Genomic DNA, 25897 nt, shown 5'->3' with positions numbered 1-25897 from the left:
CTCAGGAAACTGGAAAAAATGCATTAAATTTTAATTACGATTGAACGTTTTGAAATCAGAACAACAATGTGGCATTCAAAGTTAGCAAATCAGCTGCTGTCAGTGGGAATCATTGAAGGGAAGCCAGAGCACATATTTCTATAGCATTGGCCAGAGATGAAAGGAAGTGCATTAGAGGACCTCATTCTGCTCCTTAACGATGGAAAGACAGATGTTCAATGTATTGAGTGAACTAGAGATTCTCTGGTAAGGTCAGCATACCAAGCAAAATACTTACACCATAATGTACTATAAATTAATGTGCTGTAGAAAGTCATTCAATTTTCCTACTGGACTAGCACGTAGATAAGTTATTTTTAATTTTATTGTCCTTTCCAGTTAAATGAGGTTACTGTGCATCAAACACAGAAGGCAGGACAATAGGTAGGATGAAGAAGTTAAAAAGTAAACACAATTCCAGTAATGTCCTGAAAGCACTGAAAGTGGTTAGCTCACTTTTGATCAGTTTCACCTAATCCACTAAATAAATCACATTTTTATTTCAAACCTGTGAGAAGGTAAATTTGTGCATCGCCTGACCAATCCCTCGCTCACAGCTCCTCATAGCAAATGAATCCTTGGGAGCGCGTAGTACAAGCGTTTCAGAATTCTCGATGAGAACACAGCCCTGTGGGGAATTCAGAAAAGGCCACAAGTGAGCAACTGTTCCCAGAATTTAAAGCTACAAGTATTAAAAGGTTCAATTAAATTGCCCATTCCTGGTAAAACTTAATTATTTCAGCACAACAGATCTTTAGATCAAACCTGATAAATAGGATAGAAAGAAGAATTACTTCAGTTCCAACTGGGTGCCTTTGAATGACAATCTTTGCTTATGTGGTTTAACGCTATGGTGACAGATTAGATTCTATGAAATACCAAGTGTGTATACAGATGAAACAAATACAGAATTAAAAACCATTAAGTACTTTTGCAAAAAGAGGTAGCCAAGATATTCACAGGCATAACACATGAAGGTTCTTTGTATTGCTCCTTGCATGAACAAAGACAGGAGACACAGAATCTTTTATTGAAGGCAGTAACAAACAGCAAAACACGAGATTCTGCAGATGCTGGAATCTGAAGCAACGCACACAAAATGCTGGTAAGAACTCAGCAGGTCAGGCTGCATCTATGGAGGGAAATAAACAGTCGAAGTTTTGTGTCGAGACCCTTCATCAGGTCAATTAAACAGCAATGTTTGCTACAACTTCAGTCATATCATAGGGTACACTTAGTAAAATATATATACACTTGTATATACTACACTGCATCCCCTTTAAACCTACTTACCTACACAAAGTTATACAATTAGTCAACTAAACATACATTTAATTACTCACTCTCTTTATCAATAAACTCTTCATTACAAGCTATACATGCTACTTTTTTTTTTGCAGATCTGTTCCTCAACCTTGAGGACTTTCAGCAGGCTCTTCTGTAATTAATACCTCTGTTCTATTGTTTCACCACTACGATGCAACCTCTACCCGTTGACTCTCAGCACAATAGTCATATTCCCAGCCTTTGCTATCTAACATCCAAACAGTTAGCACTGCAAATCTACTATTCCTGAAGAATGTCCTTCATGTGTTTTAGATCTCTGAAGGCATTCTCCCCTGTCAATATCCACCTCATTGCAAACACATTTCTGGAGCTAACTTATTTCCACTTATTGCTTTTCTGCAACTTTCCTTGTGCTTTATCATCACACGATACATGTACACTTGAGTTAAGATGCTGTCTCTCCTCCTCTCAGAAAGTTTCACGTTTAATTGCTTCATCTCTCTGCAGGCAAGCTTCACATTCCTTGTGGGATGGGCTGTCATCAAATTTCACTTGAAATAATTCCTGTGCACAACAATCTATGTCTTGGTCACCACACCTCTCTCATGGAGATGGATACCTCTCAGCCACTGCCTGCTAGCTGGAGATTCCTTGGCACCTTCCAAACCCTCCTGACTAGTGGTCTGCTGGAGCAGAGCCAGTGCACCCTAGAGCACAAGCGGCTTCTCAATATCTTCACTGCACAAATTTATAATTGTATAAAAAACCTCAATACAAGTCTCCCATCATGATTGTTGGCCCATGACCATAAAAGGCAATTGAATCCTTCTAGCCTCTCCCAGTGACCCAAAGTTAATTTCTTCCATGACTCAAAGTCCTTCTTGCTAACGTGCCAGTTTATTTTGTTCCACTTCAACACAATGAGGCATTTCAGGTACATATCCTGCACTATACAGAGACTTGCCACAGCAATGTTTCTTCAATCAATAAAGCAAACTTCATTGCTGTTCCTCAGTATGCAGCTGGTACTGTTAGGCATTCCTGCCTGCCATCATCACTATTTAGTTTTCTATTTTCTTCACACTGCATCATCATTCCTCGTTCTCCACAGCAGCAACAGTCCTAAACTTGATACCATGTTCCTTTCTGTTGCTGCTTGTATAAACAAATAGACAGGTAAAGCTTTACACATCCTTTATTAAAGGCAGTAACTCTTCAATAAATAGCAGTGTTTACTTCAACAATGTATCAAAGTCACACCACCTGGGCACTCAGCTCATCCACTTACACACACAATGGAGACCTGAGGGATAAGTTTTTCCCCCACAGGAAATCTGAGGGATGTTTACCTCACAGAGGATGGTGAATATCTGGAACGAACTGCCAAAGGTGATGGAAGCAGATACAGTAGCAAAGGTTGATGAATAAGAAAGGCAGAGATGGATAAGCCTAACATAGGCAAATGGGATTAGCGTGGATAGACATCACAGTCGGCGTTGTCGAGGTTGGCTGAAAGGACTTGTTTCTGTGCTGTACATTTCCATGATTCCATAATGAATTTTGGTGGTTCCTGCAGGCTATGTTATCTTCAAGAAATTTCCAAACATTCTTTTGCAAAAAGTGGCCTCAAATTATTTGCCCACCCCAAGTAATTCTTTGACTATGCAGGTGGGCTCAGTTTATTACATCAAACTGAACTTGACGAAGTGTAGAATTTCAGCAATTCAATGCAGATTCACTAGAACACTGCCTGCTGCAATGAAACATATGCATTAACAAGAAAGATTTATGAAAGGATAGTATGGGGTAGATGAAAGTAAATTGCTTCCAATAGTTGAGATTCCAGAGATATGAATAAATGTAACTGTGTTAGAACAGAGTCCTTAAGTTTAATGGTTCAACCAAAAACTATGGAATGGTGGGTAAACAAAGCCCGAAAGAGAAGAACAGCAAATAATAACAACCATAGTAGATTTAAATGATGCTGGTTCAGACATAAACATTGGGAGGGCACCAGGTAGAACTAAATAACTTCTTCAAAATGCCCACCAATGGATCTCTTGCATCTAACCAGAGGATAATGGGACAACAGTTTAGCATCTAATCCGATGAAATTCCATGTCATTTTGAATAGAAAATATATCAAATGAAAAAACTTCTGACAATCCACCACTGACCTGTGACTCTCCTTTCTCAAGTTCAGCTTCTGTAAAAGGTCTAACCCGGAGGTAGATCTTAATTCTGTCTTCTTGAGAAGTCTCTGCAGGGGTCTGCACTGAATCAGAACAACTTGGCACATTGCTTGCTGGTGAGATGACAGAGAAGTCTGGTAACAACTGCTTTTTAACATCACCACCATTAAGAGCAGTTGATTCCCAAATGGCCGCCTCCTCTTCATCAGAGTATACATTTGGAGAAATTATTCCTGTAGCCATTTTCACTCAGCTGTTGTTCCTGCATATACAAATCATTTAATTACAATTCCTGGATTAGAACATTTCTTATTAGTTTACAGAATACAGCAAGAGCAACAGTATCACAAAGATTAAATTTAATCTTTAAAGGCCAAGTAATTCTACATCATAGTCTCATGACCATCAGGACTTAGAAAGAAAAGGGTTACAAAGTGGCCACAAATGATTTGTGCTTTGGGTAGGTAATAAGTCGTACATGATATAGTTTTAATCAACCAAGCACTGTCACCTAATCTTAAAGCTACTAGTCCCAAATTCAGCCAAGAAATGAACAAGCTTTCTGTATTAACAACCTTGAATGTACAACACAAAAATACCCTTTTGTTGTTCTGTATCCTTGTTAGAGCTGGCCCTTCTGCTGACATTAACATTGACTTTAAATCCAGTGATAAGACATGTGGGCATTCCAACTTGGAGGAATGGAGTTGATGACATAATATTGCTCTGTTTCTACTGAGAAATTTTTTTTTGTTTAGTTTAGTTTATATTGTTTACAATTTTTCTTATTGATTTGTTTTTTTTAATTTATATAATTAATCTTTTTCTTTCCTTTCTTTTATGTATTCATTTACTAAGAGATCATTGGATCTACAGATTTTTTTTATATTTTATTGTTCTTTATGATTATCTATGCTATGATTGTTATCCTGATCTCTTTGTATTACATGTATAAATATTGATGCTATATATCAATCTGTATTAATTTGAAAACTAATAAAAGATTGAAGAAAGAAAGACATGGGCTTGCAATGCACAGAAATACGTAATGCTACCACGTGATATATTTGACCATGTTTGCATCATTGTGCACATGCAAAATCCAAAAAGAATTTTGAATAAAACAGACATAACCTTTAGAATTCTCTATATGTTGCACTCTATACATTACTTATTACAAGCTCAGAAACAGCAAGGAGCACATACATTATATGGGCAATGAGGATGGAACGGAACAGGACTGAACCCATCCCTAGCTGTGAAGATGAATGCAATAAGTTACTCTACTTGTCATAGGAGGGCAAGTCTAAGCACCCTAATTCACAGTAACTTCAATACGCAGACTCAAAGCAATAAGACTGTAGTTCAGCCTTCGGCTCAGCAGAAATAAAAGTTAGTGTATTTGAATCGTTGAGCATTAGCATTGTTATAGAAGGAGATGTGCAAGACGGCAGCTCAGACTCAGTCTAATTATGTCAGGAACCCGGGAATTTGTAATAAAATAAGTTCTGTGTGGAATAGGTGGAGATGATCTTGAGACAAACAATTGTTGAAACTGAGAGCAAGGACAAAAGTGCACCTGATTTAAACAAAGCATGTAACAACACAAGAGTTCAATCTTACAGAGATGGACCCCAAAACTTATACCCACTGCAGCTCACTATTTGGCACCACCAAGACCAAGAGGTTTCATATGTGACAGATTGAAGAATGACTTTAATCCAGCACCTTCAAAGATTATAGAAAATTACAAATTCAGGACTAGAAATGAAAGGTCAGGAAAAACATTAGCAAGTATATAACGTTAAAGAATTTGCTTCAGTTTTAATGCTTTTCTGAATCAAACGTTGCTGAGCAATTTCATGCGCGGTTTAACAGATAAGTAAATACAATCCAAATAATTAATGCACAAGATTTCACATTTGAATATGCATCTTAAAGAGTCACACTGAAGGAATGATTGCCAAAAACACCAAGGAATTTTGGCTAGCATATAACGTCAGCATTCATGCAGATCTTGAGCAAATACTGGATGGAAAGGGAAGATGGCTGGCTCGGACTCCCTGGCCATAGCTCAAGTAGGGTTAACTATCACAAAAGCAGGCCTCAGCTCTCCAAACAACACACAGCTTCAGTGTTCTTCAGGGTCTTGTACATGCAATAGAATTTTGTGCAAGTTTCATCAAATTAGTGCTGCATGCCATTTGATGTCACTGAACATAATCAGTGGCCTTCTTGTGTACATTGAAGTACACAAGATTTTGGCTCTCAAATCTTGTACTGACCTGAAAATACTCAAGCTTAAAGATTTAGGCGCACAGATGTAAATCCATTTACTCACTGTCACATACTCTTTTAGTCATCATTCCAAACAGTGTGAACTCAATTTAAACTGATGTCATTAAATCACACAAAAATTGCTTACAGTACATTAAAGGCTAGAAGATTACTGAGATCAGCAGAATAATTCATACAATTTGCAAAAAATGCACATGGAAATTTACAGTTCTCAGCCAGAATGAAACAAAACAATAGCACTAATGTTAGCTGTCATAACTGAATATGCATTCTTTGCAAGCTCTTCTAACTGACTCATTGAATCTAAGTGGGCTGTAGAAGCTCCTCATTTGTCAGTATCTGAACTGGTAATTAATTTTAAAATACTAACCCACATATGAATGCTCCTAGTTAACAGACAACAAATACAGCGACTTCATATCCAAACAGGCTTTGGAGTGAAGCCAGATGTTGCTCATTTTCTAACTAGCCCAATAAACATACAAACCAAATGTAAACACAGGGTTCTAAATAACTGCAAGTTGGTGCATAATGCTCCATGAAATATCCCTATCACAAATTCTGTACTACAAAACTAAAACATCTCAAGAAGAAGCAGTAACTTGCTAGTATGCAGAGAGCATTGGTCGAGTCCATACACCAAGGTTTCAACCACTGCCTGCTGTGATTACGCAGAAAGGAACATTTTGAGCATTTGAATCTTTGCCTTTCATCCCCAGTGCAGGGATAGTCATTAAACTTTAGCTAATGACCTACCCAAAGTGGTAAAAGTTGCACAAGCACAAAGAAAGCATCCGCTTGGACAATTATTTTAACTAATGTCAGGTGTTGCAGAATAGGAATGTTACCACAGAAACATAACATTCATTAATGACAAAGTGACAATTTTTGCACGGAACTAGGAATACTTGCAGTAAAACATGAACTAAAAATATTAAAGAATAATGAACACCTGCAGAGAACTCAAACCAAATGGAATCTCTTAATAGCTATATCATCATTGTCCCTTAACATGTGAGTTCTGTTCACATATTAGGTTTGCTTTTACTAATTTTCCTCAGTCTCAGCATTTATATGAAAAGCTTTCTGTGCTTATTACTCTTCCAAATGTTTCAAAGCAATACAATTTAAAAATGCAACCACTGTAGTCAAAAACCCAATAACTGATGCTTGTGTGGAGTTTGCACGTCCTTCCTGTGTCCATGTGGGTTTCCTCCAGGTGCTCTGGTTTCCTCTTACATTCCAAAAAATGTGTGGGTTGACAGGTTAATTAGCCACTGTAAATTGCCTCTAGTGTGTAGGTGAGTGGCAGAATCTGGAGGGAGTTAGAGAATGTAGGGAGAAACTAAAAGGAATTAATGTAGGATTAGTGTAAATGTGTGGTTGATGGTTGGTGCAGCCAAAAGGCCTGTTTCTGTGTTGTATTTCTCTATGACTCACAAATAACTTGTGCACAGAAAAGCTCCAGAAAATTTCAGAAACCCTAAGGTCAAGCAGGAACCGAGCAAATGGAAAGCAGAGCTAATGTTTCTGGACCGAAACCTTTAATTAACAAGACCAGATGTTTGTTTGACAGAAGCTCATTTATCAGAAATATTGCATCAGTTCAGGATCCTGAAGAAGGATCCTGACACAAAATGCTGACCGCCTGCTTTTCTCCGGGGATGCTGCCTGGCCTGCTGAGTTCCTCCAGCATTATCGTGTTTCCATCTAGATATTCCAGCATCTGTAGTCCTTTTTTCCTCTAATTGGGGTTAAGATATAGATCAATCACAAAATAATTGAACTGGAAATCTTGTGACACAGAAGGTGACCCATTGTGTTTCTGCTTTGTCTCCAGCCTAATCCCACCTTCAAGCACTTCATCTGTATTCCTGCAGGTCGCGTCTCTGCATCTTGAGGTTTACTATTGAGCAAAAACACAGAAGGACCAGCCAAATATAAACCATGACAGCCAGAACAAGTCAGAGGGTGGATATCTTGCAGCATACAAACCACCACCCCCCCCCCACCCCCCAACAATTCTACTACTCACTTACATATTAAGGGCAATCTACAGTGGCCAATTAACTTACCAACCACATGTCAGGAGCCTGATGGAATGCTCTCCATTGCCTGGATTAATGCAGCTCCAAGAACTCAAGAAACTCAACATTGTCCTGGACAAAGCAACCCACTTGTTTGGTACTCCATTCACCACTCTAAACATTCATCCTTTACATGATCAGTGCACAGTGGCTGCAGTGTCTGCCATCTGTAAAACACACTGCATTTATTCACATAGGCTACTCCAACATAACCCAAACTCACATCCCTACCACCAAGGGCAAGGGCTGCAGGCATGAACGAAAATACTTGCAGGCTCCATTGAATATTGCACAGCATCCTAACTTGGAAATATCTCAACAGTCCTTCACCACCGCTGGGACTAAGTCCTGGAACTCACTGCCCAAGAGCACTGTGGGAGCATCTTCACCAGATGGATCACAGAGGTTCAAGGCTCACCAATACCTTAGAGGACAATTAAGGATGGGCAATCGGCACTAGCCTTGCCAGTGACACCCAGATCCCCAAATTAAAAAGTAAACATCCACATATCATTCAAATGAATTTAGGATTTCTGTCTTTACCAGCAAGTTCCAGAACCCCACCACCCTCCAGATGATTTTTTTCCTAACTTCATCTCTAATCCTTGGACCAATTACTATAAATCTATGTCACCAGGCTCTGGCTTCTCCACCAAGGGGAATAGGTCTACCTAGGTTTCACATTGTATTATACATCTCAATTAACCCTCCCCTCAGCATCCACTGTTATGATGGATGGTGCCAAAGCTGGATCTGGTTAAATAATCTTGCTCTCAGCACATTGTATCCTGTACAATTTCACAAGCACCTATCACATCTCAAATGGCTCCTTTTCATTCTTACAAGATACCTTTATTCCATGGCATAAGAAGCAAGGAAAGGAACCTTGGCTATTTTTGTTCCCTGTCCTAATTTAGAGGCACTGAAGCCAAAATTGGGACCTGCACAAATCCAGACTTGGGATCTTCCTTTCTTTTGTCATTCAGTTAATTACTGTGTAAATCTGATGCCAACAATAACTAAAGTATCCCAAAACAAAATTTATCTCATCAGTTCATAGAGAACTGGACCTCTTTAGATTAAAGTAAAGGACTTTTGCCAACACTGGAGAGCATCACTGTTACTTGCAAACTGCTTTTTGCTTCACATTCTTGCTGCTGGATTCTACATCTCCATGCAACAGCATGAAAGACACATTAAGAAAATGCCAAATTCCAAACAAAATCAGATCAATATACTAAAGTGTGTGTGTGTGTTTTATATATACACACACACACACACACACACACACAGATTGGGCTTCATTAAAGTCAAGAAATGTTGTAAACCACCCCATAGAACAGAGCTATCCAGTAAACTCACCAATTAAAATTGGAGTACGGACTCGTCTGTAAAAGCATCTTTTGGATACCAAAATTCCATTAGGTTGCCAGGCACAATGAAAATTGTGTCTGCCCCATTTAAGAGTCATTTTTACAAACAAAATATCAGAAAGATATCTCACTGATACGATACACTCATCAGGAAATTTCAGGCAGGCACAATCATCCACTCAATTAAAATTCATTCATAAACTCCACATTCTGAAAAGTCAACACCAGCGTCTATGTTTTCCAGAATGAAAACACTGCCTCGAGGCAGAATGCTCACATTTAAGTGATTATAGCTTCCTTCCTTCTTCCCTTGTGGTGGCCTCTGTCAAATTGTTTCCATATCACCTCCTGTACAAGACCTCTTTCAGAGGCATGTGTGGTTTTTGGTTTGGGAGGCCCTCCAGTAATGGAAAACAAAACAATCATACAACCATAGAACCTCTCCAACTGGCAAACATCTCATCAAACTATGGTAGCATAGTGCACAAGTTGGTTATCAAGAGATCAGTGTACATAGAATGCACCATTACAGCTTGAAAATTTCAATTCGATTTTGACATTCAAAAATCTGCCAATAAAAAGCAGTCAGATTGTCTAGAGATTAGCAAATGTCCTTTAGAAAACCTTCACCTGGCCCTGCTTATGCGACTTCAGACGACAACTTGGCTGATTTTCAATTTCTCCCAGAAGTGGATCAGCCAACAAACACTTCAAAATATGGTATAAAGTTCAAAGCAGACGATCACCAAAGCAAAATAACTATGTTATAAATATGTTGTAATACAAATCCCTAACCTACTTCCCACAAGAAAAAAAATTGAAAAATCCCTGCACTGAGCCACTGGAATAAAGTTGGGCTGCAGCAACCCTTGTTGGATGCATGCAGTCTGGACAACGTCCCTACGACTGTGTAGGTTGCCCCGGAGCTCCAATTTCTTCCCACATCTTAAGACATGCTGGATGCCAAGTTAATTAGCTGCTGCAAATTACTCCAGTATAGTTGAGTGGTAGGAGAATCAGGGTGCAATCGATGGCAATGCAAGAGAGAGCGAATTAAAGGAAAATAAGTAGGGGAATAGGATTGATAGAGTAAATTCTTGAACACACTTCTTATACGATAAAGGTGAACTCTTGATTTCTCAATCTACCTGGTCGTGGCCCTTGCATTTCATTTGTCTACCTGAAGTGCACTCTCTCTGGAACACTGTATCCTGCAATTTCCCCCGCCCCCCTCCGTTTTAACTACCGTACTGTCTGGATGGCACGCAAACAAAAGCTTTTCACTGTATCTCGGTATATGTGACAATAATAAACCAATTGCTGAGAGCCAGCACGGACTAGGTGCACCGACTGTCCTCCAGTGCCTTGAGAAAATGTGACAAGTGATGCCTCAAATGAATATGACCCCCCCACCCCCACCCGAGAGACGAGCCGAGCACCAGATATCCCAGACCATGAACGGATATCCTCACCCCCTGAGGAACGTTGGCTGTGTAACCAGCACACCCCGTTGCCCCTTCACATTGCGTGCTGATGAGCAACCTCGCTTCTTTACCCCCCCCCCCCCCCTTTTGAGGAGCATATTGAACGATCAGACCATTAACCTACACCCCTGTTCTGGTGGTTAGTTAGTTGCCGGGGCCCGACCCAGCCCGCTCGGATAACGAGCCCGCCCGCACCGGTGGAAGGCAGCGGAGGGGGGGGGGGGGGGGGGGAAGGAATGCAACCTAGCCAGTTAAACCGTCCAAATCCACCTCGACCCACAGAAGGCCTGGGCCGAGCCTCACCTGAAGCCGCTGGAGCCGATCGCCCGCGTCCTCCGGCCCCTGCGAGCCGCGCTATAACGACTCGCCTTTTTCAAACATCGCGCTGCTCCTGAAACCCTCCAATCGCCGTTCACTTCCCGGTGACCTCACTCCAGGGCATGCGCACTGCCGCGATGTGCCTATTTGGACGTGGGTGGCGCCATGTTTGATAAGGGCGACAAGAGGGCGTTCATCTCACTCGCAAGTTCCTTCCTCCCAGCTCCTAGAATCAGCAATAATTTGCACTTGTGGGCCGCAACTTTAACTCTGTAAATATCCCAAGTGCCTCACAGAAGTGGATCCCTCAGGATCTTAAAAGATTACAATCAAGCCGTCTTAAAGAGACCCACCGTGCAGGAACAGACCCTTCGGCCCACCGCGTCCATGGCGGACACAAATACCTATCTATACTAATTTAATTATCCTGCATTGGGCCCGTAGCCTTCTATACCCTGGCGCTTCAAACGCCCACTTAAATAATTCTTAGAGAAACAAAGGACTGGAGATGCTGGTATCTAGATGAAAAACGTGATGATGCTGGAGGAACTCAGCAGGCCAGGCAGCATCCGTGGAGAAAAGCAGGCGGTCAACGTTTCGGGTCAGGACCCTTCTTCAGGACTCAAATAATGCTTAAATGGTGTGAGCATAGTTGCCTCCAACCCTCTCAGGCAGTGTGTTCCAGATTCCAACCACTTCGCCTCAAAGCCCCTCTAAATCTCCTACCCCTTACTTCAAGCCAATGCTTTCTGATCATAATTAGAAACATTTCCCTATAGCAAAGTTGTCTATCTACCCTATCTATGCTCCTCATAATTTTGTATACCAGTCTCTCTTCATAGCTGAAAAGCTGCTTTCCAGGCAAAGTCCTGGTGAATCTCCTCTGCAGTTCCTCCAGTGTAATCACATCCTTCCTATAGTGTGGCATCCAGAACTGCCCATCACATTGTGCTCTCTGCCTCTTCTCTGTTAACATAAAACTTTTCCAACATTTCTAACTTTTCCTTGTTAAGGTCATCAACCTGAAACATTAACTGTTCTCACCTCAGATGGTTTGGTTTAATTTATTATTGTCACATGTACTGAAATACAGTGAAAAACTGTTTAACATGCCATCCATACAGACACTGCCTGGCCTCCAGAGTTTCTCCAGCATCTTCTGTTCTTTTTTATATAGTAGGATGAAGAATTAGTGTTAGAATCCAAGACTGATTTGAATTAGGCTTATAGAATTTGCCAATCCTGTCTGGAAATAGAAAAGTTGTACTTGGTGCAAAGATTTTCTTTTACCATTGTTAGTGATTAAAATCTATTAACTCAGAATTTTAAAAAATGTTTAGAATCAACAAAAACATATACTTTTGAAACAAAAACATTCAAAAGTTTCCACATAGGTTTGTGCTCATGACACACACTATTCCAAAACTAAACATTTGTGCCTTAAAATGTTGGATTCTCTGGCTTCTTGAACTTTTAATTCTTTGGGCTTTATTGCAGTTAGGAATAACTAAAAATTATGGATGTTCGTTTAAAATTTAAACAGAAAATGCTAGAAATACTCAGTTAGCCAGGCAGCTCTGAGGAAGGAGAGAAAGAGTTAGTGTTATAGTTCAATGACTTTTCCCATTCTTACATTGCTTTGAGCTACACACAAAAAGCTGGAGGAACTCAGCAGGTCATGCAGCATCTGTGGTGGGTAATGGGCAGTTGACATTTCTGACTGTTCCTCCAAATTTTTGTGTATTGCTCCAGATTCCAACATCTACAGCCTCATGTCTCCCCATAGTTTTTGAGTCAGTACAATTAGAACAGCACAAAACCATTTGTTTTCACAAATTACATATCATATTAGGATGTTCGTGAGGTGTCAGGTTGTTGAGGATGGCATCTGCTGTTTGAAAGTTGTTGGTCAGCTTTTTTTTGTTTTCTGGTTTTTCATCTGCTATCACTTGTCTTAAATAGATGAATCGTGAATGTGTGCAGTTTGTATCACCGAAAGGCATGAATGGTATAGATGGTAAATTGCACGTGTTCTCCAAACCTGATCCTAAGGAATCTTATAAATTTCTGAAGAAAAATGCTTAATAATTAAAAGCATGTGGACATAAAAGTTAGAAACAGTAGGCCATTCAGCTCCTCATGTCTGCACTGATTCAATAGCTTCTGTTCCTGCACTTACCCCATATCCTTTGATTCCTTTAATATCTAAAGACCTGTTCATCTCTGTCGTGAATAAACTAAACAACCAGGTTGCCTCTGAACCTTTCCCCTTACCATTTCAAAAATACCCTGCTTATGTATTTTTTCTACCAACCAAAATACTCAAAGTGGAACTGGTTTCAACAACATGATGTTAAGCCCCTGGTGAGCCCTCACACTGTACACAGTTGCTGGTACCTCTAATAAATCTGCAATATGTTTGAAGTTTAGTGAATCCAGAAAAATATGTTACGGTTAACAACCGCAGCTTGCTACGTTATTTCCAAGTAAATATTAAAAGTGTTAGAAAAAAAAACTTTGGAGAATGCGGGCATCGATCCCGCTACCTCTCGCATGCTAAGCGAGCGCTCTACCATTTGAGCTAATTCCCCTGTTAAAGGAACTACTTCCGTCACCTCCTTTGGAACAGCCTCAATCTTATTTTAATTCAAATATTACCGATCTTCCCTGGCAGCCATTCTAATTGGTTTATCTTCTTGTCACTCAGTACACCCGTAAACCGGATTGGTTGACATCAGGCAGCAGTACATTAGGTTACAGAAGGTGGGGGGACTTGCAACATGAACTGAGGTGAGCAGATAGTGTATTCCTAGCGCACATTCTGGATGCACACCTACATCCTTTCATGGTAAATAAATATTATTCCTAACCCTTGCACACGTGGCCAACGTTCACTGTAAACTTAACCATGTTGCCAGCTTTAGAAGTGTTTCAGGGTCAAGATGTACATTTCTACTTGTTCCAGGGGAACCCACGCATTTACGGCGACTAATAATATGCAATGTTTGAAGTATATTGAAATGCAGAATGATGAATGAAAATAAAAACTGCAGATATTGCAAATCTGTAATACAACCAGTAAACGTTGGGAACACTTAGCAGCTCAGGCAGCATCCGTAGAAAGAGAATTCAAAAGCGTTTCAGGTCTGGGATCCTTGGTCACAACCAGAAACACGCATTTTGTAGATACAGACTTAAGTTAGGTATTTGGAGTAAAACTCGCCGCCTTTCAGTAACAAAAACCGGATTTCCCTTGGTGTTTCTCTCTTTAGAACTTAGTATAGTCCCAGCGTCATACAATTGTGCCTGTCTGCCGCCAATGCGGCTCTCTGTAGGAGCAGTGCAGTCGGTCCTGTTCCCCAGGTCTCTCTGCGTAGCCCTGCATTTTCCCCCCTTAGTATCTATGCAATGCAGGAGAGTTGTGGCTGTGACTTGATTCATAGGCCTTTTTGAATTCTACCATGGTAGCTTGGAGTTAAATAAATTATGGAATTCATACAATGCTAGTGCTTGTAATGGCAACCATGAAATTGTAACGATTGTTGCAAAATTCCAGTGGTTGATTGATGTCTTTGGGATGGGTCACTAAAACTTTGAATTTAAAAGGACAAACTTTGGCGAGAATAGAGAACCGGGGGGTTTAATCTGGGAAGGAATGTATGTTCCTAAAAGGCTGAAGCCTGGTGTTACAAAGACGACGAGGCCGAGGGGAGGGAGGTTTGTAGGCAAGGTGGAAGATACAAAGATCGTGAGAAGCAAGGCCATTAAGAGACCGACACGGTGAATAAGAATTTGAAATCAGACTGAGATTGCAGGAGTCAGCAAGTCTGGGTACAGATGTAAAAACAAACTGCAAGAGAACTAAACAATGAACAAACCTTTACTTCATTGTCTGAGCATTATTTTTCATCCCCCTCAGGAACAGGCATTTTTTTAAAAAAAACATCTGTTCTCCTACAGCACCATTTAAAGGAGTTTTGACTGCCTGTTGCTATGAGTCCATAAGAGTTTAATAGCTTCTAGTTTTTTTTTTGAAGTTTAAAGAGATATCTTAAAGATATCTATTAATCACATGTACATGGAAACACACAGTGAAATACACCTTTTTTGCATAGTGTTCTGGGGGCAGCCCGCAAGTGTCGCTATGCTTCCAGCGCCAACATAGCATGCCCACAACTTCCTAACCAGTACGTCTTTGGAATATGGGAGAAAACCAGAGCACCCGGAGGAAATCCACACAGACACGGGGAGAACGTACAAACTCCTTACAGACAGTGGCTGGAATTGAACCTGTGTCACTGGTGCTGTAATAGCATTACGCTAACCGCTACACTACCGTGCCTGAAGTCTGTATCTCCACTGAAGGCTTCTGAAGTAACCATTGCTTGCCCAGACATAGATGTATTGGTAGGTCCCCCAGAATACACCAGGTCTGGAAGAATGAGCAGAGAAGGATAGCTCCTGGCAGGAGGAGGAGGAAGAAAGAAGATTCTCAGCAAGAGGCCACACTCAGGACGCTCAGTGAGCAAGTCAGTAAGAAACAGTGTTAGATATCCAGGTTTAAATAAGAACATCCCTGCTGAAACTTACCTCAATCCAGGAGCAATTGCAACTTCACACTAAGGCAAGGTCCAGATTGCCTTGGTTCATGGCCACAAACCTTCACCTGTTAGATCCTTCATGGCAGGAACATTTCACAGTTTGTCATCGTGTGGAAGGTTCCAGCGTCTCTCTATTGAAAGACACATGACCACATCTTTCTCTCTTGTCAGAAAGCAGCAGGTGGGTTGAGGATTCCATGCTACCCCCTGATGCAGGCACCAACTTTTGCATGCCGCATGCTAACTCTGAGGTATACCGCAACAATAAGGGATTCCATTCTCGAACGTTCTTTAGTATGAATGTACACAGCAGGTCCATACCCAATAAGCTGGAGTTTTCACAATGCATCAATTCTGCTGCAACCTTCTATGTCTTCTGGATTTGAGCCTATATCACAAACCCAAGGGTGACTCCTGGGCAACAAGGGCTTTCCAATTAGGAGATTGCTCATGAGTTCAATACCCCTTGCACATGTGGTGAAAACCATGTCTTTGTGCAAAATGTGAAAGAGCAGACCATTGGTGTGATGAAGAAGTGATGCCCATTGCCCAGACCACTCCAGAGCAGCCTTGCAACCCTAAGCAGATTCTGACTCCAGATTTCTTATGGTCTGCTACATGCCGTACAATCTCAGGATCAGGAGGGCTTGATTCTTGCCAAGAGCTGCACAGCAAGCAGCTGTGGGGCAGAAGGATGAAGGCCTGGAGCAAGTGTAAAATAAGAGAGGAAGCAGCCCAGACAGCCCCTTTCTGGTGGACTGTCCACGAGCATTTCCTCTGACTACAAAACCCATTGACAAACTTAATTCCCTGGACTCTGTCTTTACTTCTCATTGTCTTGGTGAAGCAGCCAGCATAATCAAAGACGCCACCCACCCGGGACATTCTTCTTTCCTCTTCCATCGGGTGGAAGATACAGGAGCCCGAGGGCACGTACCACCAGACTTAAGGACAGCTTCTACCCCACTGTGATAAAACTATTAAACGGTTCCCTTATACAATGAGATGGACTATGACCTCACAATCTACCTTGTGTGACCTTGCACCTTATTGCACTGCACTCTTACAACCTCACTCAATGTAACTGCACTGTGTAATGAATTGACCTGTATGATCAGTATGCAAGACAAGTTTTTCACTGTACCTCGGTACAAGTGACAATAATAAACCAATACCACATTCACCTATTGTTCCACATTGTTGCCTCTACATCAATGCATCTAATTGGCTGTAATGCAAAATTAAAAACCAATACAAAATAAACATCCCAAATTTATAAATCAAAGTTGCAAGGAGATGGCAACTGATCAGAGGATATCTTCTATACTGGATGCTTTTGTCCAGCCTTTGTGCTCAATCATTAGTCTTCTCCTGTAATCACCCGATAATCATCCAAATCCTCTGTATGACCTCACTCTCTGGGGAACTGGCACTAGCATGACCCTTACCCCATACCATTGGTGCCATCCATATGCCCAGTATATCACCTTGAACAAAAAATCTTCAAGCTCCTCCGTAATAGCATCTCACTGCTTGAAAGCCTCACACAGAACTGCACTGACTATCTATACCACACCCTTTAAAGATATATTGTTCAGTATCATTGAATTTCTAGCCTATAATACATTGTGCATTACATCTTATAAGATACTACATTTGCAGTTCTTTCTTTCAGTGCATATTTCATTCCAGAAAATATTTTTAAAGAGAATGGAAGACTGTTCCTTCATACCCTTTACCTTATGGATGTAGAGCTGAATTCAGGAGCACCTGCCAATCTGCAACTTTCACCTGCCAGCAATTAACCCTTAATTATTTTCAGCATTTGATTTTGTTGTCTTAAAGGAACAAACTAGTTTAAAAATAACTGCACATTAGTAATCTGCGTCAAGTGTTAGAGAGTTAAATTGTGAGCTTAAATTATAAATTTTTGTTGTTTTCATGTTAGTGTAAAAGATTGAGGGGGTGATCTGATCCAAGTAGTTAAAATGTTGAAAGGATCTGACAAAAAACATAATTGATACAGTAGGAGAAATCTCAAACAAGGAGATATGATCCTAAAATTAGAGTTAAGTTATTCAAGAGGGTGATCAGCAAAGTGTAGCAGAAATCTTGCATTCTATTCCCCAAAGGATGTGAATGCTAGGAGAACAGCTGGAGTTTTCAAGACAGTGAATATTAATTGAGTCTTGTTAGGCAAGGATTTAAAGGGATGTAGAGCAAAGCTGAAAAACAAGGCACTGTTCAGCTATAATTGAATGCTATGGCAGAACTGGCTTCTCTTGCATTATAGTGCACCAACCACTGTAAATTTCCACTAAGCACAGCATACAAAAAGTTTACATTTGCTTAAATCACCAGCAACCAAAGTAAAGCCGGGAGATTGATATAATTTATTTTTCTCCTTTATTCATCAATGTTTGTTGAAAACTCAGCAGAAAACTTTCAATCAAATCAACACCTTGCATTGAGCTGAAATAGTAACCATAATAGCACCTATATGAGAAAGTCAAAGATTTGGATTTGCAGACAAACATTTTTTTTGTGAGTGACAGTTTATCTTCCAAAAACCAGTAGGCTTTGTAGCCTTTTCAAATGACCTTGTGACATTCCCTATAGAGTTGCTGCCAGAGAACAGGGCTTTTGAACAATCACTATGGCGATACCATGAGTTTCTGACTGTAGCTGCCACATGGCGATTTGCAGATAGATGACAGACTGTTCCTTACAGGAAATAAATCGCCCTGTGTACTTCCTAAGTGCATGGTTTCACAAGTGGGGGGCTGGGGGAGTGCTGCTTGCACTCACTGCTTCACCTCTGAGAGCAGTTCACAGAATGAGAATAGATAATCTTGCACCCGATAGCAATTAAAACAATCTTTTTCAAGCCACTCATGTAATTGCTTCAAAGGCATGGAAATTCCTGTGACACTTGATAAAGCACCAAAGTCAAAATGAGAATTGAAGGGAGTGAGTTGGAAGACAGCAATGCACTAGGACTATCTCGCAGAAAATTATAAATGTGATTTTCTGTAACTTTGACATTTCACAGTTAGGAAATCTGTATTCCATGAGAGATTGCCTGAAAAATATATTCCATGTGATATTAATTCTAGAAAAAATCCTTAATTATCATATTTCCAAAAGAATACCTTTCCTTGGTGTGATATTATTTGGTGTGCGAGTACCCTGTGGTGATGCCTGACTCCAGTTCCTAAAAATGGTCTGCTTTGTTTTTTGGTGTTAAAACAGTGTTGTGGTTCACCCTAATGTTGTTTGAGAAATTCATATAAACAGCTAGAGCTTCAACTGTGTGGATTCCCAGAACAGCATTGTTGGGTTTCCACAACCTGGCATAGCCAGTTTCAGTCCGCCTTTTCCTATCAATGTATTGGAAGTTCTCAACACATAGCTCAATTGTGATCTCAGTAGTCAGCCTTTAACGGAACAAAGCACAGTGCAAGTAACGCTCTACAATTCATTGTAAGGTGCGGCCACAGAATGAAATAATGCTGCTATAATGGGTAGGGGTGGGAGGGGTTTGGTAGTGAGAAATTGTGCTCAGGGGGTCAGAACAATGTTCAAGGAGGCATGTTCTCTGTGCACGAAGTCACAGAAAACCTCCAGGGCTCCAGCCCAGCCAGGCCTCTGTAAGGATATATGAACTTTGGCAAAGCCTCCATTGTAGTCAAATGCCTGTACTTGCTCCTATGGGCTGAGGGAAAAGTGGATGTAGTCTCCTATCCTTAAATATGGAGTTTGCGTGACCTCCCTAACACAGCAATGAGCAGCAAACCATGGGGTATGGCAGAGAGCAATTGCAGCAGCAGCTGCCTGGAGTAGTCCTGAGACGAAGAAACTGAGAGTGACCACGAGAGGGTCTTGTGTGGGGCTACATTTGAAGTTGCAAGAGGGCAGAGATCTCAGTGAGGGCAAGGGATGTAGTTTGAGCGGTGGCTCTTTAAATAGCACAGTTTCAGGAGAAATGTGTGAGTAAAAACTGGTTGTTCTGTGAGAAGAACTGTTTTCTTCAGACTAGAGAGGCTGAAAATCTCACAGTGGACAAATTTTGTGAACTGCACTAATCTTGGCATCACTTGGGGTAGTTTCATACTGGTTAAAAGTGTAAGGGGAATGACTATCTGTCTAAAATCGACAGGATATTTTTTCCCAACAGGTGCTAAGGCACCAAGAAATGTGCACAAAATTGCTCTGGTCTCTGCTTGCCCAAACTTGACACCACGGCATTGATTACTTTTGAAGTTGTGTGAATGAATTTATAGCTCATCCGCAGGAAGGGAGGGAAAGTCAAAAGGCATGTAAGTACATGGGCAGCTCAGTAATGACATTGGTGACCAGGGACTTGAGAAGCAGGAAGTATGTATGGAATGTTATAATTGTTCAACAAACCTGCATGACCTGTTGTCAAGATGAGATGTGCAGTGACCTCCTAACATCAACCATAACCCCATTATAAATTGATTAGATAATTATGATGTTGCTTTGACCGCTTGCCTTCACATCAGACTTGCTGTGAGCCAGCACATTGTTTCAGCGACCAGTTTATCTCCTTTGTTTTGCTTGTAGAATTAAACTTTTCCAGTTGTAACTTTTCAATTAAGCTTGTTACCATAAAGTGGAGTAACTAGAATTGTGCTTCCGTGCAACATTTCCTGTTAAACATACTTAGTTAAGCAACTTACTTTTTTAAAAATACTTTCACATGCAATATCCTTATTACTGCAGAACTGGAACAGATTTTCGACACTGTTGGAAATTGGCCAGTTTCTGTAATTCCTCTTAGCCGCCAGGCAGCTGGTTGAAAATCTGTCTCTGCATCAGTATGTAGCCTCAAACCATGTTACCTTACATTCCCTGGTGGGTTTGATCAGTGTGAAGATATGCATTTATTCTTTCTGGCTTGAATATAGGTGTAACTCTAGTATAGCAGCAGCCTTTACCATTCTAGCATCAGTCACAGGTCATAAAGCTACAACTAATGGAGATTTTCTTTCGTTGATTGTTATTATGCCTCTCAACTAGGGAATGGCCTGTGACTTGAACAACCCAGACACCTGAAGTAAGACCCAGTTCAATTTCTATTTGCTCCAGCTGCCCTGTTTCTTTGTTCTTCCCACTTTCATGAAGTTGTGCTCATCAAAATCACATTAAGTTGTCACATTAAATCTACGGAGAAACTAGATGTGCTATCATGGTACCATAAGATGTGCAACAGCAACCATGTGTATTTTGCTGAGAAGTCATTACGAAGCAGCACTGAGCTGAGGTACGAGAGAACAGTGCGTCTCCTTCATGGCACTCCTCTTCCATGTGCATGAGAGACTTACAACAGAATGTACACAGCAAGTACTCGATTTTGGTTCAGTGCTACGATCCGGAGGATCAAGTTTTACAGGAATGATATAACGGGGGAATTCAACTAATATTATTTGATTGATTATCAATTCTAGATACTACCCTGCCTAACAGTGTGCATTTGGAATGATATGGCTGTTGTTTTTGGCCAGTAATGAAAGGATGGTTCTGTAATGCTGGACTATACATTCAAGGAAGGGAGAGGGAGCTCCTGTTTGGCTTAGCTCAGCAGAATTCAGGAGACCACAAGTTATACACCTTTTGTATTATAAAAACCCTGTCCTCGATCAGCTCTTGGTTATGGTTAAAAGGCAACAGGAAGAGATGGAAATTGGCATAATTAATCCCCAGGGATTCTGAGGATTACATTTGAATGAATTCCTAATGGTGGTCTTGGTTGAATTTGTAATTAGTTGTGACTAATGTTGATGCCTAAATCTTTTTGAGGAGGTGATTAAACTAATAAAATGAAAAATAAAATGAGGCTCTCAAGGCAACAGCCAGATGTGTTTACTGTGGACTTTATATTTGAATTTTAAAACATCTATAAAACTTCTCTCAACAGAGGCAGTGATGTCAAGTGTATCTGCAATCAGCCATAGAAGGCATTAGGAATGTATCTTAGAAATTCCTTTTCTGCACCTTCCAGCCTTTGACTTTCTACCCACTTACTGTAAAGAAAATAAACATCATTGTGGAGAGAAGAGGAATTATATTTAATTGACTTTATAACTACCCTCCTGCTGAACTTGTGACTAAGCCTGAATGTTCTCAGGAAGCTACCTCACCAGGTCATGCATGTCAGCCATTTCATTTGAACCTGCACATCAGTGCTAAAGGCGTTCTGGTGAGATGGACAGGTTATCATTTTCAACAATAACTGCAAGCTCCTTGACAACAACACCTCCTTGCTGCCATTAACAATCTGCATCAATGCTTTCCTGAACTGTGCTTTGACTTTCGGATTTGTTCTGGCCCTGAGCGGGAGTGGTTCTTTGGTCAGGTGATTCTGACTGGCTGTTTATGGTTATAAGAATACCCTGGGGTTGAATGTTTTCTTGTTTAGTTAACCATTTCTGCTTCATTTCTTCAGAGCTGAAAAGGGAAAGAAGGAGAACGATTAAAAAAAGACATAAATAAAAACAAGTTACATTTATAAAGAAAATCTAATGGAAACATAAGAACAGGAGTAGACCATTCATCCTTTTGAGCCTGCCTTATTATTTATGAGATCATAATATAATCATTACTTTAGCCAGTCACATTTGCTCGATTTATTTTGATATTCTCACCTAACAAAAATCTAATGATCTCTCTTTCAAATGCTTCTTTTCTCCCCGCCTCTGCTGCCTTTTGGGAGATAGAATTTCAATTCCCAGCACCCTTCCTGATTTTACTTCTCAATGTTCTGGCTCTAATCTTCAGCTTCTGTTCTCGACCATAGATTCCACTGCCAAAGAAAACAGTTGCTTCTTATTCACCCAATCAAAACCATTTCATTTCATTTCATTTCATTTAAATATCTTGATTAATTCACTGCTAAATCTATATTCATTGAGGCAGGAGGAGACCACTTAACTCAATGCACCTCTTCTGCCATTCAGTCAGATCACAGCTGATCCCTGACCCACCTCCATTTATCCATTCTTGCTTCATATCCCTCAATGTCTACGTTAATGTAAATCTACCAACCACTGATTTAAGGTTAACAGTTGACCCAGCATCAATGTTTTCTGTGGAAGGCTGTTCTTATGTGCTTACAACTGTTTCCTAATATTATTTCTGCAAGGCCTAACTCTGTCCACTAGTCTCAGATTCCCAAAATTGCTGAAATAATTTACCTGGTTTCACTGCTATTTCTCCTTGAAAAAGCCTCAATCAAATTGGTCCTTAATCTTCTCAATTCCAGGGAATATAATTCTCATTGTACAATCTCCCCTCTAGATCCAAGGCATATGCCCTCACACTTGCCGATACTGAAATCCATTTGCCACAGTTTTGCCTATCCATTTACCTATTTATATCTCTTTGTAATTTTTGCTTCCACCTATGGTGTTCACTAGAGGGAATACAAGCAAAGTTTATAAAATCAGACTTTATAATCCTTTAGACTGCAGTCTAATTCTGTATGTACATGTTATTGCAATATCAAAAATCAAAGTAGTTTCCAGAGACTGAGCAAGGGAAGGAAGCATTAACCAAAATTTTCATAGAGATTGGTGTTATGGTGCATTTTAATAGTGGAGTAGCATTAGGAAGCCAGTTTCAGCACGAGACCCAAGCAGCTGAAGTAATGGATGTGACTGATGTGGTGAAATGAGTGTAAAGTCAGAGGCAAAATAAAGAGTCCAACTCCACTATTTTTATATGTTGCTTTAACATAGTAATTGAATGGAAGGGATTATCAAACAAAACTGGATACTAAACTACATACGGAGATAAAGGATAAGTAACTAAAAGCTTGGTCCTAGAAGTGGATTTTAAAAAGTGAATTAGAGAGAGATTACAGAGCTCAGGACACGGGCATCAGTGGTGAAGAAAATCAAATGCTTTTTCTGTATCCACTGTACCCAGCCATTTCACGATATTACATGGTGAATTGCATTAGCTGATGACTGTGATGGCACTTCGAGCTCAAAATGTTTGAGAATTCTTCAGCTGTGGCTTTTGTACTCCTGAGCTGGGGTCCACTCTCATTGAGGGTAGGAATGTTCATAGAGACCACTCCCAATATTGGTTAATTGTTCATGACTGAATGTGGCAGGACTGTAACAGAATCGATCGCCAGAGCAGTGGCCAGGTTACTGGGAATACCCGAAGCCTCACAGGGGCTCGCACCAGCTTTCAGCTGGCAAAGAACATTAAGGTTGTAGAGTGTGGAATTCCAAGAATTCCTACAGAGCTGCAACACAGACAAGAAAGGATTTATGTGGAAAGCCAACAGGCAGTGTTAGTTGACTCCAGTCTCAGCCTGGTTTTGCTTCATTTTGCAGCCACCGTCTGTTCTGCTGAGTTTGTATGTTGTGTGTGCTTTGTCAGTATAATTATCTCAGAACAAGAACCTGCCAGAGGTAGAATATATTTATTCTTGAGCACAATAACATATGTCTTAACATACACAGACTGCAATATTACCTAAGTATAATTTTTGACACTACACAAGAAAATGTTTAAAATGTCAGGAAAATATTGCTGGAAGACAAATTATTTGTAAGCTCCATATACCAATGGGTATTGTGCTACCCAGAAGTGCCTCATTTCACCTACCAGGAATGACTTCAGTTTAAACAAGTGTGCACACTTGCATCATGAGAACAAGCAGATTCGCCCCCAGTTTTACCTTCCAGAGGTGCTGCTTTCCTGGTCTTCAGTTGCTGGAGCCTGGAGCACAGGGCTGGGCTCCAGGTTATCACTTTTTCTTTCATCGCTGTCCTTCAGGCTGAGGGATTTGGAAGAGGCAGAATCACTGGCATCTGTGTCATTTCCGTCTGTCAGAGATAGAAGAGGTCAAATCTTCCTCATTAAAGTTGATTTACAATTGACAACAGATACCGGCAGTCATGGATTCTATTCTCACTCTTTTGAGGTCCAAGGCATATACCCTCACATTTACCTATAATGAAATCCATTTGCCACAGTTTCATATGAGGGTGGTGCCATGTGAGCAGTAGTGAAAGGAGTAAAATTGGATAGTGATGGATATCACCATGCACTGTCATCAAGCTAAATTTTCCCCCTTTCCCTTGTTTGTAAACTGTTACTGTATTGATAAAGGAAATGAAGTGGATGCTGTGTATATGTTTCAAAAGATATTTGATAAGTTGCTGCATATGTATGATTTTTTAAAAATAATGCAATGTATTAAAGACAATTGACTAGGTTGTATTAATTGACTAGATTGTATTAATGTATTAAAGACAATTGGCTGAAGGACTGAAGACAAAAATTAGTGCACGTTTGTTGGAAATCTTTTGAACCTTTAGGATGCATCTGGGGGTTAGTGTCACATGATCCGGAAATAAGTAATGGGGACAATATCAAAATTTACAGATGTAACAAATATAGTGTGTGCCTAACAATGAAACATGAGTAACTTCAGGATTACATGAGACATATTAGTAGATCTTGTAGATGGTTTGCAGACAAAAATTGAGAAGGAGTAAATGAGAAATGATATGTTCTAGAAGAACATTGAAAGAAAAATACACCAAATAATAAAACTCTATAAATAACTGATTTAGACACACATAAATGATTCAACATAAAAGAAGTCACAACTCAAAAAAAAAGAAAATCAAAAAAACTGCAGATGCTGGAAATCCAAAAATAAAACAGAAAATGCTGGAAAAACACAGCAGATCAGGTAGAATCTGCTGGAAAGAGAAACATTCAACGTTTCAAGTCTGCAACCCTTCAGGACTGGGAAAGAGAGATGCGGGTTAGTTAGCAGTAGGAGATAAGGTGGGGGCGGGATGTGTAGAACAAAGTTATCAGCACATTAAGTTTCTAAATCTGTGTAATGAGAAGTCAAAATGACTTAATGGGGACATTAAGCTTCTAGATTTGTGTAATGGGAATCTAAATGACATAAATAGATATAATGTTACTGTTTACAATGACACCAACTATGAACATTGCTCTGATCAAAGATGTTGCCATTAGTTAACAGTTAGATCTTCAGCTACAGATAACCAAGCTTGTACGTTGCTAGAGAATCTGAGCTAATAAAGTAATAAATGCTGGACAATGGGGGTAAAGGTGTCCCCAATGTCGCCCTCATGCTGATGACCACCTTCGTCTGTGGCTGCATCAGGCTCTGTGTGGAACCCAAGTACGTGGGCA

At 40.3% G+C, this 25897-nt stretch overlaps 2 protein-coding genes and 1 non-coding gene across 4 annotated transcripts in view; all 3 read right to left on the bottom strand.

The window, feature by feature from the left end:
• kif20a (kinesin family member 20A) overlaps window positions 1-11368 on the bottom strand; it is a 30297-nt gene extending 18929 nt beyond the window's left edge. The window contains exons 1-3 of one of the 2 annotated variants that reach the window (XM_052014633.1): window positions 11064-11368; window positions 3504-3780; window positions 548-667 (exon numbers count right to left, since the gene is read on the bottom strand). In XM_052014633.1, coding sequence (XP_051870593.1) covers window positions 548-667; window positions 3504-3761 — 378 coding nt within the window. In that variant the 5' untranslated portion in view covers window positions 3762-3780; window positions 11064-11368. Of the gene's footprint in view, window positions 1-547; window positions 668-3503; window positions 3781-9553; window positions 9649-11063 lie in introns of those variants that run through there. The other variant, XM_052014634.1, reaches the window with a different exon arrangement.
• Window positions 11369-13596: 2228 nt separating this feature from the next.
• On the bottom strand, window positions 13597-13669 carry trnaa-agc (transfer RNA alanine (anticodon AGC)). The gene has a single exon. It is a non-coding gene; the product is annotated as a tRNA-Ala (tRNA).
• A 4434-nt stretch (window positions 13670-18103) lies between these two features.
• Window positions 18104-25897, bottom strand: part of shtn3 (shootin 3) — a 107829-nt gene continuing 100035 nt past the window's right edge. Inside the window, exons 16-17 of the mRNA XM_052014265.1 lie at window positions 24396-24543; window positions 18104-22150 (exon numbers count right to left, since the gene is read on the bottom strand). Coding sequence (XP_051870225.1) covers window positions 21973-22150; window positions 24396-24543 — 326 coding nt within the window. The 3' untranslated portion in view covers window positions 18104-21972. The remainder of the gene's footprint in view (window positions 22151-24395; window positions 24544-25897) is intronic.

This window comes from Pristis pectinata, chromosome 4 (genome assembly GCF_009764475.1).
Source record: "Pristis pectinata isolate sPriPec2 chromosome 4, sPriPec2.1.pri, whole genome shotgun sequence".
NCBI classification, from domain to species: domain Eukaryota; kingdom Metazoa; phylum Chordata; class Chondrichthyes; order Rhinopristiformes; family Pristidae; genus Pristis; species Pristis pectinata.
Note: the sequence above shows the minus strand (reverse complement) of the source record. Positions and strands in the feature narration are given on the sequence as shown.